At 46.7% G+C, this 15,253-nt stretch overlaps 1 protein-coding gene across 1 annotated transcript in view; it reads right to left on the bottom strand.

Moving 5' to 3' along the window:
* Nucleotides 1-920: 920 nt before the first annotated feature.
* Nucleotides 921-15,253, bottom strand: part of SLC45A1 (solute carrier family 45 member 1) — a 15,085-nt gene continuing 752 nt past the window's right edge. Inside the window, exons 2-6 of the mRNA XM_070759676.1 lie at nt 14,591-15,250; nt 11,822-11,975; nt 4,501-4,677; nt 3,259-3,464; nt 921-1,312 (exon numbers count right to left, since the gene is read on the bottom strand). Of these exons, the coding sequence (XP_070615777.1) occupies nt 1,046-1,312; nt 3,259-3,464; nt 4,501-4,677; nt 11,822-11,975; nt 14,591-15,250 (1,464 nt within the window). The 3' untranslated portion in view covers nt 921-1,045. The remainder of the gene's footprint in view (nt 1,313-3,258; nt 3,465-4,500; nt 4,678-11,821; nt 11,976-14,590; nt 15,251-15,253) is intronic.

Here is a 15,253-nt window from a genome sequence, read left to right as displayed (position 1 = left end):
TTTTATTTTATTTTATTAATAGAGTTGAAAGAGACCGTTAGGTCATTGAGTCCAACCCCCTGCCTGAGCAGGAAACCCTACAGCACCCCAGCCAAATGGAAGTCCAATCTCCTCTTGAAGGTGTCCAGAGTTGCAGGGCTACTGTGTGACACAGAATGCTGGACTCGATGGGCTTTGGCCTGATTCAGCGTGGCTCTTCTTAGGTTCTTATGTTCTAGGGGAGTAGCCCCTCCATGCAAGCCCTTTCTTGAGATCCAGAGCAGTGGGTTAGACTAGAACAATAATTGCGAACCTATGGCATGGGTGCTACAAGGGGCACGTGGAGCCATATCTGCTGGCACATGAGCCATTGCCCTAGCTCAGCTCCAATGTGCATGTGTGTGCCAGCCAGCTGATTTTTGGCTTGCACAGAGGCTCTGGGAGGGCATTTTTGGCTTCCAAAGAGCCTCTGAAGGGATGGGGAGGGCGTTTTTATCCTCCCCAGGCTCCAGGGAAGCCTTTGGAGCCTGGGGAGGGTGAAACACAAGCCTACTGGGCCCACTAGAAGTTGGGAAACAGGCCGTTTCCAGCCTCCAGAGGGCCTCCGGGGGGCACGGGAATCTGTTTTGGCCCTCCCCAGGCATTGAATTATGGGTGTGGGCACTCGCGCATGCACAATAGTGCATACCCACACACTTTCGGCACCCGAGTAAAAAAAGGTTCGCCATCACTGGACCAGATGGTCTCTTAGACCAGTGTTTCCCAACCTTGGCAACTTAAAGATATTTGGACTTCAACTCCCAGAATTCCCCAGCCAGCAAATGCTGGCTGGGGAATTCTGGGAGTTGAAGTCCAGATATCTTCAAGTTGCCAAGGTTGGGAAACACTGTCTTAGACATTTTCATATTCTACCAAAAAAACCCCGCCCCGAATCAGCCAGCTTGAATATTTTATTTTTATTAGATATGCACCTAATATTATCCTTCCCTCCCCCATCAAAAAAGAGAGAGAGAGCATGGCACATGAGGCCCGAAATGCTAAAAAAAAAAAAAAAATTTGCACTCCTTCATACGGTCAGCATCAGAGGCTGCTGTTCTTCGGTCAATTCCTCCCCCGGGGGGATTTCGTAAAAGACGCAGAGCGAGGAATACAGGCAGCCCACGAATGAGACCACGCTGGAAAAGTACATCACTCCGTTGGCACTGCCCACCGCGGCCGTTAAAGGCCCCATAACGATCGAGACCAGAATCTGGGCCAGGAAATACTGACAGCTCAGGAGGGAGATGTCGACTCCCATGCCTCGTTTAGTGCCGTCTTTGTCGGTGCCGGCAAACTGTTTCGAGAAGGACAGGGAGAGAAAGAGAGAGAGAAAGAAGATTAAAAAGTTTGAAAAAGTTTGCAAAACTCGCTAGCTTTCGTGCCCTGGATAACTGGATGGTGATAATAAAATATTACAGTGGTACCTCCACTTACGAACTTAATTCGTTCTGTGACCAGGTTCTTAAGTGAAAAAGTTTGTAAGAAGAAACATTTTTTTCCCCTTAGGAATCAATGAAAAAGCAAATAATGTGTGCAATTGGGGAAACCACAGGGAGGGTGGAGCCCCTGTTTCCTCCCAGGAGATTCCTAGAGAGGCCCCACAGAGGCTTCTCACCTTTTCCAGCCCTGTTTCCTCCCAGGAGATTCCTAGAGAGACCCTAAGGAGGCTTCTCCCCACGTTTTCCAGCCCTATCTCCTCCCAGGAGATTCCTAGAGAGGCCCCACGGAGGTTTCTCCCTGCCTTTTCTGGATACAGTCTCAGAGGCTCGGGTTTGTAAGTGGAAATCGGGGGCAGCTGCCCCAAGTCTAGGGAGAGGGGCAGCATACAAATCTAATAAATAATAATAATAATAATAATAATAATAATAATAATAATAATAAAAATAAATAAAATGTTTCTTGAGAAGAGGCTGCCGCAGATCTTGCCACCACTATTTTAAAACCCTACAAAAAGATATTGACAAAATTGAACGGGTCCAAAGACGGGCTACAAAAATGGTGGAAGGTCTTAAGCATAAAATGTATCAGGAAAGACTTCATGAACTCAATCTGTAGAGTCTGGAGGACAGAAGGAAAAGGGAGGACATGATCGAAATATTTAAATATGTTACAGGGTTAAATAAGGTTCAGGAGGAAAGTGTTTTTAATAGGAAAGTGAACACAAGAACAAGGGGGCACACTCTGAGGTTAGTTGGGGAAAAGATCAGAAGCAACATGAGAAAATATTTGACTGAAAGAGTTAGTAGATGCTTGGAACAAACGTCCAGCAGATGTGGTTGGTAAATCCACAGTAACTGAATTTAAACATGCCTGGGATAAATATACAGTGATCCCTCGAGTATCGCGAGGGTTCCGTTCCAAGACCCCTCGCGATAATCGATTTTTCGCGATGTAGGGTTGCGGAAGTAAAAACACCATCTGCGCATGCGCGCCCTTTTTTTCATGGCCGCACATGCGCAGATGGTGGAGTTTGCGTGGGCGGCGGGCGTCACCCAGGGAAGGTTCCTTCGGCCGCCCAGCAGCTGATCTGCTCCGCAGCGCGGCAGCAGCGAGGAGCCGAAGATGGGGTTTCCCCGTTGCCCAGGCAAAGGGAAAACCCCATCTTCGGCTCCTCGCTGCTGCCGCGCTGCGGAGCAGATCAGCTGCTGGGCGGCCAAAGGAACCTTCCCTGGGTCTTCCCGCCGCCCAGGCAAAGGGGAAACAAGATCGCTTGCCGCTTGCCGCTTGCCCGTCACCCGCCCACCCATTCGCTTGCCGCTTGCCGCTTGCCCGTTCACCCGCCCGCCCGGCTGCTTGCTTGCCGCTCGAGAGCAAGAGGGGGAGAGATAGAGAAAGAGAGAGAAGGAAAGAAAGAGATGAGAGAGGGAGGAAGAGAGTGTGAGAGAGGAAGAAGCAAGATAGAGAAAGAGAGAGAGAAAGAAAGATGAGAAAGGAAAGGAGTGACGTCATCGGGTGGAAAAATCGCGATATAGCGTTTTGCGAAGATTGAGATCGCGAAAATTGAGGGATCACTGTACTATATCCATTGTAAGCTAAAATACAGGAAATAGTATAAGGGCAGACTAGATGGACCAGGAGGTCTTTTTCTGCCGTCTGTCTTCTATGTTTCTATGTTTCTATTTTAAGAACGTTCTCATTTTTAAACCACATGCTTTTCTATCGGAGTCCCTTCTGAAAGATGAGGGCGCTCTGTACATGCCCAGAGACCTTCCGGCCAAGGAATTTGAGTGATCGCCATACCTGCTTACTTTGATAGTAGTCGCACAGCAAGGAATAAGGGAGCGTGCAAAGGGTGGAAAACAGCACTCCGTAGCTGACGCAGAGCGACAGGATCACGTAGATATTCCTAGTCAAGGTAGCCAGACCGGTGCCGAGGCCGAAAACTAAGTAGGCTATAAAATACAGCGTGCGGATGCTGAAATATTCTTCCAGCTTTTCAAGGGAGGCTGCCAAAGGAAGGAAAGTCGATTGAACGTACACAGAACCCAGCTCCTGCCATATCTTTAAATGGAGACATTGCAAATTGCAAAGGTGTTAATTGCAAATAATTTATTTGGAGTGGCTAAACCGATCCCTGCTGTTTCTCCATGCCCTTTTTTAAAAAGTATATCTTTGTGTATTGTTTTATGAGCCATCTTCAGATTTCATGCAGGAGGAAAGAAGGAAAGACAAAGGAGGGAAGGAGAGGGAGGGAAGGAAGGAGGGAGGGAGGGAAGGAGGGAGGGAGGGAGGAAGGAGAGAGGGAGGAAGGAAGGAAGGAAGGAGAGAGAAGGACAGATAAAGAAAGGGACAGAGGGATGAAGGAAAGGAGGAAGGAAGAATGGAAGGAGAGAGAAGAGAGGAAGGAAAGAGGAAAAAGAAAGGAAGGAGGGATAGAGGAAAGAAGGAAGGAAAGAAGGAAAGAAAGAAAGCAAGGAAGAATGGAATGAAAGAAATAGTGAGGGAAGGAAGGAAGAGAAAGAAAGAGAGAGAGAGAAAAGAAGGAGGGAGAGGGAGGGAGGGCCAGAGAAAGAAAGGGACAGAGGGATGGAAGAATGGAGGAAGGAAGAAAGGAAAGTGAGAAGAAGGAAGGGAGGGAGGAGGGAGGGAGGAGGGAGGCATGAAGTGAGGGAGGGAGGGAGGAAGGAAGGAGAGAGGGAGGGAGGGACAGGGGGAGAAAGGGGGGATGGGGAAAGGAGGAAGGAAGGAAGAAAGGAAAGAAATAGGGAGGGAGGGAAGGAAGGAAGGGAGAAAAAGGAAGGAAAGAAAGAAAGAGAAAGAAAGAAAGAAAGAAAGAAAGAAAGAAAGAAAGAAAGAAAGAAAGAGAATAAATAACTTCAGAATTAAAACCACTAGTGGAATAAAGTCTGGGAGATCCTTCAAAGGCCCCAATGATACAACCCTTGCCCCAACACCCACAACGAAAACCCACTGACTGAAACGCACCCCCTGTGTCAACCTCACTTGCATGGTTTAATGCAAGTCAAAACTGCCGCCAATTACCTGAATACAAGGCCGCACTGAAGGCGTAGACGCACATGCCCCAGCACCCCATGGTGACACCAGCGTTGTACCTCTGGCGCTCGTCTGAATCGGGCGGGGCTTTGGGGTTCCCTTGGTAGACCACCTCCCCCATGAAGTCGGTGTAGAAGAGCAGCATCCCTTCGAACGACAGCCAGCCTACGAACGGGGATAGAGGACACAACAGGAGAGAGACGTCAACGGAGGAAAAAGTAGAAGGGAGGAAGGAGGGAGAGGAGGAGGAGGAGGAGGAGGGAGAAGATGATAGTTAGAAGGGTTTTTTTCAAACAGAGTTGTAGGACAGAGGTTATTGTCAATTACAGTGGTCCCTCGATCATCGCGAGTGTTCCGTTCCAGGACCCCTCGCGATGATCGATTTGTCGCGAAGTAGCGGTGTGGAAGTAAAAACACCATCTGCGCATGCGCAGATGGTGTTTTTATTTCCACCGCAGCAGCGAGGAGCCGAAGATTGGGTTTCCCCGCCGCCTCGCTGCTGCTGCTTGTCCGCGCGTGTGCCGCCCGCCCCCCCGCGCTGTTGCTGGGGCCGCTTCTCAGCTGAGAAGCGGCCCTGGGGTTTCCCCGCGCGCGCGCGTGCCGCCCGCCCCCCCCCGCGCTGTTGCTGGGGCCGCTTCTCAGCTGAGAAGCGGCCCTGGGGTTTCCCCCGCGCGCGCGCGTGCCGCCCGCCCCCCCACGCTGTTGCTGGGGCCGCTTCTCAGCTGAGAAGCAGCCCTGGGGTTTCCCCCCGCGCGCGCGTGCCGCCCGCCCCCCGCGCTGTTGCTGGGGCCGCTTCTCAGCTGAGAAGCGGCCCTGGGGTTTCCCCGCGCGGGCGCGTGCCGCCCGCCCCCCGCCCCCCGCGCTGTTGCTGGGGCCGCTTCTCAGCTGAGAAGCGGCCCTGGGGTTTCCCCGCGCGCAGCGCGTGCCGCCCGCCCCCCCCGCGCTGTTGCTGGGGCCGCTTCTCAGCTGAGAAGCAGCCCTGGGGTTTCCCCCCGCGCGCGCGTGCCGCCCGCCCCCCCGCGCTGTTGCTGGGGCCGCTTCTCAGCTGAGAAGCGGCCCTGGGGTTTCCCCGCGCGTGTGCCGCCCACCCGCCCACGCCGTTGCTCGCGCCTTACCGGGGCAAGAGGGGGAAGACCCAGGGAAGCCTCTGCCCGGCGGGGAAACTCCACCATCTACGCATGCGTGGAAGGGCACGCATGCGCAGATGGTGGAGTTTACTTCCGGGTTGAAAACTCGCGATATAGCGTTTCGCGAAGATCGAGAACGCGAAACTCGAGGGACCACTGTATTGCCAACAATACAGAAAGCCTATCTTGTGATGATATTAGTCAAACATCCTATTCCTCTGTTCTATTTAAGTTTAAAGGTTACTTTGTCCAGATATACTGTACAGAGCAACCAGCAGGACTTGACAGGATAGAAACAAAGAAACATAGAAGATTGATGGCAGAAAAAGACCTCCTGGTCCATCTAGTCTGCCCTTATATTATTTCCTGCATTTTATCTTAGGATGGATCTATATTTATCCCATACATATTTAAATTCAGTTCCTGTGGATTTACCAACCATGTCTGCTGGAGGTTTGTTCCGAGCATCTACTACTCTTTCAGTAAAATAATATTTTCTCACATGGCTTCTGATCTTTCCCCCAACTAACCTCAGATTGGGGCCCCCTTGTCCTTGTGTTCACTTTCCTATTAAAAACACTTCCCTCCTGAACCTTATTAAACCCTTTAACATGTTTTGATCATGTCCCCCCTTTCCCTTCTGTCCTCCAGACTATAGAGATTGAGTACCAGAATTTATAGTGTGGCAATTTAGGAACCAGCGCAGAGAAATAATGAAGACACTTTTGTGGAAAAAAACAGTAGTAAACAGTTTTACTCTTCCATGCAATTGAAAATATCTTCTGTCTTAGTCTTCTATTTACAGGGTATCAATTTTGCTTCAACTATATAGAGTAAAGCTTACTTACATATAGATACTAAACCAATCCAAGTTTCTTAGTATCAATACTACAGCTCTAACTAACTCACACTCAAAACTGCTCCAGCCAGTTAACAACATTACCACCACCAACATCCAACATTAACAACCAACAATCATCGTAAAGTTGCTTTGTATTTTATAATGCTCTGGCCCAATCAGATTACAGTTTACACCCTATGACTCAGCATTCAACATGCTTACATCCTTCTTTTACCTTATATGGCAGGAGAGGGGCGGCATACAAATCCAATAAATTATTATTATTATTATTATTATTATTATTATTATTATTATTATCATCATCATCATCATCATCATCATCATCATCATCATCAGGACAAGTTGGCTCTTCTATGACATGTGGACTTCAACTCCCAGAATTCCTGAGCCAATCATGCTAGCTTACATAAGAACATAAGAAGAGCCCTGCTGAATCAGGCCAGAGCCCATTGAGTCCAGCATTCTGTGTCACATAGTGGCCCACCAATTGTCCATGGGGATCTTGAGCAGAAAGAGAAGGCAAAATTCTCCCTTTCCCTTGACCCCCATCAAATGGTACTCAAGGGAATCCTACCTGCCTCAACAAACATAGAGGTGGCACATGGACATCCGTTTCAATAACCACCAATACACTTGGCATCCATGAATCTGTCCAATCCTGCCTTGAAGCTATCCAGGCTGACAGCTGTCACGACCTTTTCTGGAAGTGAATTCCATAAACCAAGGACCCTCTGGGTGAAGAAATATTTCCCTTTATTTGTCCTCACTTTCTCACCTGTGAGCTTTAGGGAGGGCCCCCTCGTCCTAGTATTGTGTGATAGAGAAAAGAATTTTTCTCTATCCACCTTTTCTATCCCATGCATGATTTTATACACTTCAATCAGGTCACCCCTTAAACGCCGTCTTTCAAGGCTGAAGAGACCAAGGCATTGCAACCTGGTTTCATAAGAGCCGGGGTGGCGCAGCAGGTAGAGTGCTCTACTGCAGGCCACTGAAGCTGACTGTAGATCTGAAGGTCAGCGGTTCAAATCCCACCACCGGCTCAAGGTTGACTCAGCCTTCCATCCTTCTGAGGTGGGTAAAATGAGGACCCGGATTGTGGGGGCAATATGCTGGTTCTGTTAAGAAGTGCTATTGCTAACATGTTGTAAACCGCCCTGAGTCTAAGGAGAAGGGGGGACAAGGTAAGACAAGGACAAGGTAAGACGATATATGACGAGCAGAATCCGAGACCAAGCTACAAGAAATAAATTGGAATCACTCTATAATATGTAAATAGATACTGTATATTGCTTTTGGGTCAAGTGGACTATACAAGAAACCCCCCCCCCCCGATTTGGTGGTGGGGAATGTGTGTGTGTCTGGGTGGTGGGCACATTTCACTATGCACTGTTTTATGTTGTGTATAATATCAATTTGTTAAAAATTAATTTTAAAAATTATTTTTAAAAAAGAGTCTAAAGAAAAGGACGGCATAAATGAATGAATGAATAAATAAATAAATAAGGGAGGGGCTCCATTTCCTTGATCATTCTTGTTGCCCGTTTTTGAACCTTTTCCAGTTCCATTACATATCCTTCTTGAGGTGCGGTAACCAGAACTGTACACAGTACTCCAAGTGTGTAGGAATTCTGGGAGTTGAAGTCTACATGTCATAGAAGAGCCAACTTGATCTACCCCTCTTAAATGGTAACATAATGGAATATCACCTAGAATTGAGCTAATTCTTGACAAACTTGCTCTACTCTCTAGAGTAAAGGTTCCTTACTTACTCAGCTCTTCTATTGTTCTAGGTAAGAGCAAAAGGTTAAAGCAGCAATCATGTGCTCACCCTCTTGCTTGATATGATCTATCCGTATACAGTGATACCTCGTCTTACAAACGCCTCATCATACAAACTTTTCGAGATACAAACCCGGGGTTTAAGATTTTTTTGCCTCTTCTTACAAACTATTTTCACCTTACAAACCCACCGCCGCCACTGGGGTGCCCCATCTCCGGACTTCTGTTGCCAGCAAAGCACCCGTTTTTGCACTGCTGGGATTCCTCTGAGGCTCCCCTCCATGGGAAACCCCACCTCCGGACTTCTGTGTTTTTGCGATGCTGCAGGGGAATCCCAGCAGGGGAATCCAGCAGCGCAAAAATGGGTGCTTCACTGGCAACGGAAGTTCAGAGGTGGGGTTTCCCAGTGAGGGGAGCCTCAGTGAAATCGCAAAAACACAGAGGTCCGGAGGTGGGGATTCGAGGACTTCGGTATTTTTGCAATGCTGAGATTTCATTGATGCTCCCTTTGCTGGGAAACCCCACCTCCAAACTTCCATTGCCAGCGAAGCACTCGTTTTGGCGGTGCTGGGATTCCGCTGCTGGGATTCCCCTGCAGCATCGCAAAAACACAGAAGTCCAGAGGTGGGGTTTCCCATGGAGGGGAGCCCAGGGGAATCCCAGCAGTGCAAAAATGGGCACTTCGGCTGGCAAAAGGGGTGAATTTTGGGCTTGCACACATTAATCACTTTTCCATTAATTCCAATGGGAAACATTATTTCGTCTTACAAACTTTTCACCTTGAGAACCTCGTCCCAGAACCAATTAAGTTTGTAAGACAAGGTATCACTGTACTGCATACTAACCTGTTACTAGTTAGCTGTCTTTGGGGGTTAAGTCAATCCTTGTAATAATAATAATTAATAATAATTTATTAGATTTGTATACCGCCCTTCTCCGAAGACTCGGGGCAACTCACAACAACATAAACAGTGTACAAATCCAATTTTTAAAAATACAATTAAAAACCCTTATAATAAAATAACCACACAATCCAATCAAACCACACACCCACCTTGACAATTGGGGTGTGTAATTTTATACACAAGAAATTTGTTATGAAAAATAAATGCCAAGTCCAAGGACAACTTCTGAGCACGGGAGCTGCTCAGCTTAGAGAGATTTCTTCCTAACTTGGACAAGCTTTGTCTATGATTTGTCTATGATTCCTACTGAGGGCCCTCCCAGACCTTGATGAGCTAAGTTTCACCTCCCAGACATACAACAAACCAGGATTCACAGCCACAAAGCTTGGATTGGCACCCGCGGCCAGCCAAGCTGGGCTTGGAGAATTGAATGCAGTTCATCGGTCTGGAACCCACACCACATTTCGGACATAAACACTCTAGAAAATGTCCAGAGATACTTTACTAGAAGAGCCCTCCACTCCTCCACTTGCAACAGAATCTCCCATGCAACTAGACTTACAATTCTAGGTTGAGAAAGCTTAGAACTACGTCGCCTTAAACACGCCCTAAGCACAGCCCATAAAATCATCTGCTACAACGTCCTTCCTGCCAACGAGTACTTCAGCTTCAATCACAACAACACACGAGCACATAACAGATACAAACTCAAAGTAAACCTCTCCAAACTCGACTGCAGGAAATATGACTTTAGCAACTGAGTAGTGGATGCATGGAACTCAGCTACCAGACTCTATAATATCATCACCTAACCCTCCCAAAACGTTACCCTTAGATTCTCCACTGTTGACCTCTCCCGATTCCTAAGAGGTCAGTAAAGGGCGTGCATAAGTGTACCAGCCTGCCTTCCGTCCCCTGTCCCAATGTTTCTCTCTTACTAATTTTCCTGGTTCTTATGGGCTTAAACCTTTGGGAAGGACAAAGGAGAGCTTTAAACATCCCTTCCATCTCTTCATTCTCATACTCTCTTCATTCTCTACATCAATGACCTCTGTGACCATATCGAAAGCAACTGTTCTTTTTGCCGACGATGTGAAACTTTTCAACACCACTGACAACACACTCACTCTCCAAAAAGACCTGGACTTTGTCTCAGACTGGTCTAACACCTGTCAACGTCAAATATCAACCAACAAATGCTCTACACATCGGCAAAAAGAATCCAAACCACACACATGAACTGAATAAACAATCTCTCACTGGCAACCCACACTCAGTAAAAGACCTTGGAATACTAATATCGAATGGCCTAAGTGCTAAAGCCCACTGCAACAATATCGCCGAAAAAGCTTCTAGAGTTGTTAACCTGATCCTACGCAGCTTCTGCTCAGGCAATCTCACACTACTCACAAGAGCCTACAAAACTTTTGCCAGACCCATCCTAGACTACTGCTCATCTGTCTGGAACCCATACCACATCTCGGACATCAACACCCTTGAAAATGTCCAAAGATATTTCACCAGAAGAGCCCTTCACTCCTCCACTCGAAACAGAATATCCTACGAAAATAGATTAACAATCCTGAGCCTAGAAAGCCTAGAACTACGGCGCCTAAAACACGATTTGAGTATTGCCCACAAGATCATATGCTGCAACGTCCTACCAGTCAATGACTACTTCAGCTTCAACCGCAACAACACAAGAGCACGCAACAGATTCAAATTTAATAGGAACCGCTCCAAACTTGACTGTAAAAAATATGATTTCAACAATCGAGTTATCGAAGCGTGGAACTCATTACCGGACTCAATTGTGTCAACCCCTAACCCCCAACATTTCTCCCTTAGACTCTCCACGATTGACTTCTCCAGGTTCCTAAGAGGCCAGTAAGGGGCATACATAAGTGCACTGGTGTGCCTTTCGTCCACTGTCCAATTGTCTTTCCTTTCTCTCACTTATCATATACTGTATATTCTCTTTCTTTCATATATCCTCTCCTCTAAGTTCACTTTTACCCTTATATATATTACTACATGTCTATTTTTCTTCCTATGTATTTGTGTATTGGACAAATGAATGAATGAATGAATAAATAAATAAATAAAAATCTTGGTTAGATTAGAGCAGTGTTTTTCAACCAGTGTGCCGGGGCACACTAGTGTGCCGCGAGACATGGTCAGGTGTGCCGCGAAGCTCAGCAAGAGAGAGAAAGAGAGAGAGAAAGAAAGCAAGAGAGAGAAAGAGAGAGAAAGAAAGCAAGAGAGAGAGAGAAAAAAACAAGAGAGAGAAAAAAGAGAGAGAGAGAGAAAGAAAGGCAGGGAAGGAGGGAGAGATAGAAAGAGCAAAAAAGAGAGGAAGGAAGGAAGAGAGAAAGAAAGGGATGGAGAGAGAGAGGAAGGAAGGAAGAGAGAGAAAGAGGGAGAGAAATAGAGTGAAAGGGAGGAAGAGAGATAATTTTTTTGTCCAAACTTTTTTAGCCCCCCCCCCCCCGCGCTCAATGTGCCCCATGATTTTGTATATGTAAAAAATGTGCCGCAGCTCAAAAAAGGTTGAAAATCACTGGATTAGAGGACACTCTCCCAGATCAAACAAAGGTATCAAACCAATCTCCTCTTTTCTGTTCTTATTTTACCTAGGAAGTGGTTGATGCAAAGGTTGCGAAGAACTTTTGGCATGTGGCAGATGGTGGAACACAGGAGTTTTATCGACAGCGGCTGCTCGCAGACGTCGTTCAATCCGTTCAATTCGCTCTCGTACTTCACCCCGTTTAGCAAAATATTTGCTACCTGCGTCACAAAATCGGTACGGAGTCAAACAAGGCACATAGAAGGCTCACAAACAACAATGCAGTAGGCCCCCGCTCCTAATTTCAATCTTTCTGCTTGGATCACAAATACCGTATCATTGCAACTATTTATTTATTCATTTATTTATTTATTAGATTTATATTTTGCCCCTCTCCAAAGACTCGCTGAAGATGTCTATGACAAAGTCTTCATTGGTTTTTCCCAGGGTTTGTTTTGATTTGTTCTTGTTTTGCTATTTGTCTGGACAGTTCTCCAAGACAATTTGAATCAAAGAATTCACTACAATAAAATAAATATTGTGCAATACAATAAATTTATGGGCTACGGCATCACTCTGGAACAGGTTGTTATTATATTTGCCTTTTTTCCCGTTATTCAATCGATTCACATTTTTCACGCTCTTGTGCTTTTAATTAGAAGCTTATGGCTTGCTGTGCAATGCTTTGTTATTGACAAAGAACAATGAGTAAAATCTCCTATATATTTTTTTTTAACATTTCATTCTATGCAAAGGTATACTGCTTAGAATCATGCAGGTTCTACAGAGGGGTGCCTGGGAATCCATTTTGGCCTTTTAAGGACACATCTTCCCATCACAGTGTTGTGGTTAGCTCTGGCCCAGCTCCTGCCCCAAGGACTGTGGATTTGGGGGAGACACCCACATGCTGCAGGCCTGTTTTGCCCCCGTTGGAATCTGCTGATGAAGGCTCCTCTGACCAAGAAGACATGAGTAACAGGGAGGAGGAGAGTGGGGCAGACAGCTCAGAAGGAGATCAATTATCTAGCTCCTCCTTGGATTCGGAACAAGAGTTAATGATACAGCCACGCATGTGGAGAGCGATGCATAGGCAACAACAACTGAGATATTATTATCAAAGAAAATGAGGCCACCTATGGTTGGGTGGGGCTGTGGTAATTAGTGAGGCTGCTATAAATAGCAGCCTGTGGGTTTGGCCATTGTGGAGGATTATCTGATCATTGTGTTTCATGCCTGCCTTGCTGACTTTGACCTTTGTGTGCTGATTTTTCCCCCGCTTTGAAACTAAACCAGGGCAAAGTGTGTTTCACTTTGTGAAAGAAGAAGGACTGTGAATTGCCTCTCAGCTGCAAGCTAACTATCACAGAACTGATAAGGGACTTGTACAAATTACCAGTTTGGTTGGAGACGAGTGCTCATGGCTATACCAAAAGAGGGCTTGGTTTAAGTGAATTTTCATTATAAAGAACATTGTTTTGAATTTTCAAAAGCGTGTGTGTCTAAAATTTGTACCTGTGAATTTTGGGGGGGAGTCTTCTAGAGAGCCCGACAGAACACTGTGCAATACAATAAATTTATTGGCTACGGCATCACTCTGGAACAGGTTGTTATTATATTTGCATTTTTTTTCCTTATTCAATTGATTCACATTTTTCACGCTCTTGTGCTTTTCATTAGAAGCTTATGGCTTGCTGTGCAATGCTTTGTTATTGACAAAGAACAATGAGTAAAATCTCATATATATATATATGATTCGACACAAAATGTAACCCTTCCCTGGTACAGAGCTGAAGGGATTGGATACTGTAGCCTAGAGGATAATTCTCTGCCTTACAAGGCAAAGGTTGCAGGTTCAAGTCCCAGTGGGTATGGCTAGCTGATGAGGCCAAAATAAGGCCGAAATAGATCTATCCTAGTCTCCCTTAATTTTCAAATTCAGCTTAAACATGTGACACATAAAGATAGAATTGTCGGCTATCAATAAAATTAACTGCCTTGGAAATGGCCCTGGGTTGGGCCGAGAGGCAAAAAAGGAGCTGTGATGTTCCTTCAATATACCAGGGTGATTCGACACAAAATGTAACCCTTCCCTGGTACAGAGCTGAAGGGATTGGATACTGTAGCCTAGAGGATAATTCTCTGCCTTACAAGGCAAAGGTTGCAGGTTCAAGTCCCAGTGGGTATGGCTAGCTGATGAGGCCAAAATAAGGCCGAAATAGATCTATCCTAGTCTCCCTTAATTTTCAAATTCAGCTTAAACATGTGACACATACAGATAGAATTGTCGGCTATCAATAAAATTAACTGCCTTGGAAATGGCCCTGGGTTGGGCCGAGAGGCAAAAAAGGAGCTGTGATGTTCCTTCAATATACCAGGGTGATTTGACACAAAATGTAACCCTTCCCTGGTACAGAGCTGAAGGGATTGGATACTGTAGCCTAGAGGATAATTCTCTGCCTTACCAGGCAAAGGTTGCAGGTTCAAGTCCCAGTGGGTATGGCTAGCTGATGAGGCCAAAATAAGGCCGAAATAGATCTATCCTAGTCTCCCTTAATTTTCAAATTCAGCTTAAACATGTGACATATATATATATATATATATATATATATATATATATATATATATATATTAACGTTTCATTCTATGCAAAGATATACTGCTTAGAATCATGCAGGTTCTACAGAGGGGTGCCTAGGAATCCATTTTGGCCTTTTTCAGGACACATCTTCCCATCACAGCCTCACCTTCTCCCGTTGCGTTTATCAAAGCAGGACATTCTGCACGGAGCTACAACGGGAAGCTCGAGCCAGCGAGCCTGGCTGCCTTGCCAGCTCACCTGTTGGCTGAATGTGACATTCCTCCGCCGCGTGCTTTCTGGGAAGTTCCCGGTGACGATATCCGGGATCGCCAATGTCTGCGGCCGTTTCAGGATCCCCGATGAATGGGGTTTGATTGCATCCAACGACCCCACCTGGAGTCCTTCCCCGATATTTTCTCGGCTCTCCGACGCACCGTGTTCGGGGCCGTGTAATCCCTCTGGCACACGGGGCAGGCTGACGCTGATGCCCTGCCCTGCTAAGCTTCCCGGGATGGACAGGTAGCCGTCGGTTCCACCAGTGAAGCAGTCGATGAGGACGTTGTCGATATTTGAGGTGCCGAAGGAGGAGGCGAAGTCGTTGAGCCCCGTCAAAGAGCTGTCCCAGCTGATCAGGCTGCCGTATCTCGGGGTCAGGGGGCTAAGTGGAGACATGGGGCTGGTAAAGTTAGCATACATACGGACCGGGTTTTGGGACCCCGCAGGGCTTTCCGGGGGACACTCCTCAAACAGCAGTGGGGGAGATGGCGGTAGGGTCAGGTTCGGGCTCTTCATGATGGTCTTCTGCTTGGCGAAAGACGGCGAGGAGCGTTCAGGGATGCTGAGCAGAGTCAAGATGGTGGAAAGCGTCAGGGTGATGGAGGTGAAGATGTAGATGACGCGCAGCTGTCCGCCCACGGCCTT

Source organism: Erythrolamprus reginae, chromosome 8 (genome assembly GCF_031021105.1).
Source record: "Erythrolamprus reginae isolate rEryReg1 chromosome 8, rEryReg1.hap1, whole genome shotgun sequence".
Taxonomy (NCBI): domain Eukaryota; kingdom Metazoa; phylum Chordata; class Lepidosauria; order Squamata; family Dipsadidae; genus Erythrolamprus; species Erythrolamprus reginae.
This window is presented reverse-complemented; position numbering and strand designations above follow the sequence as displayed.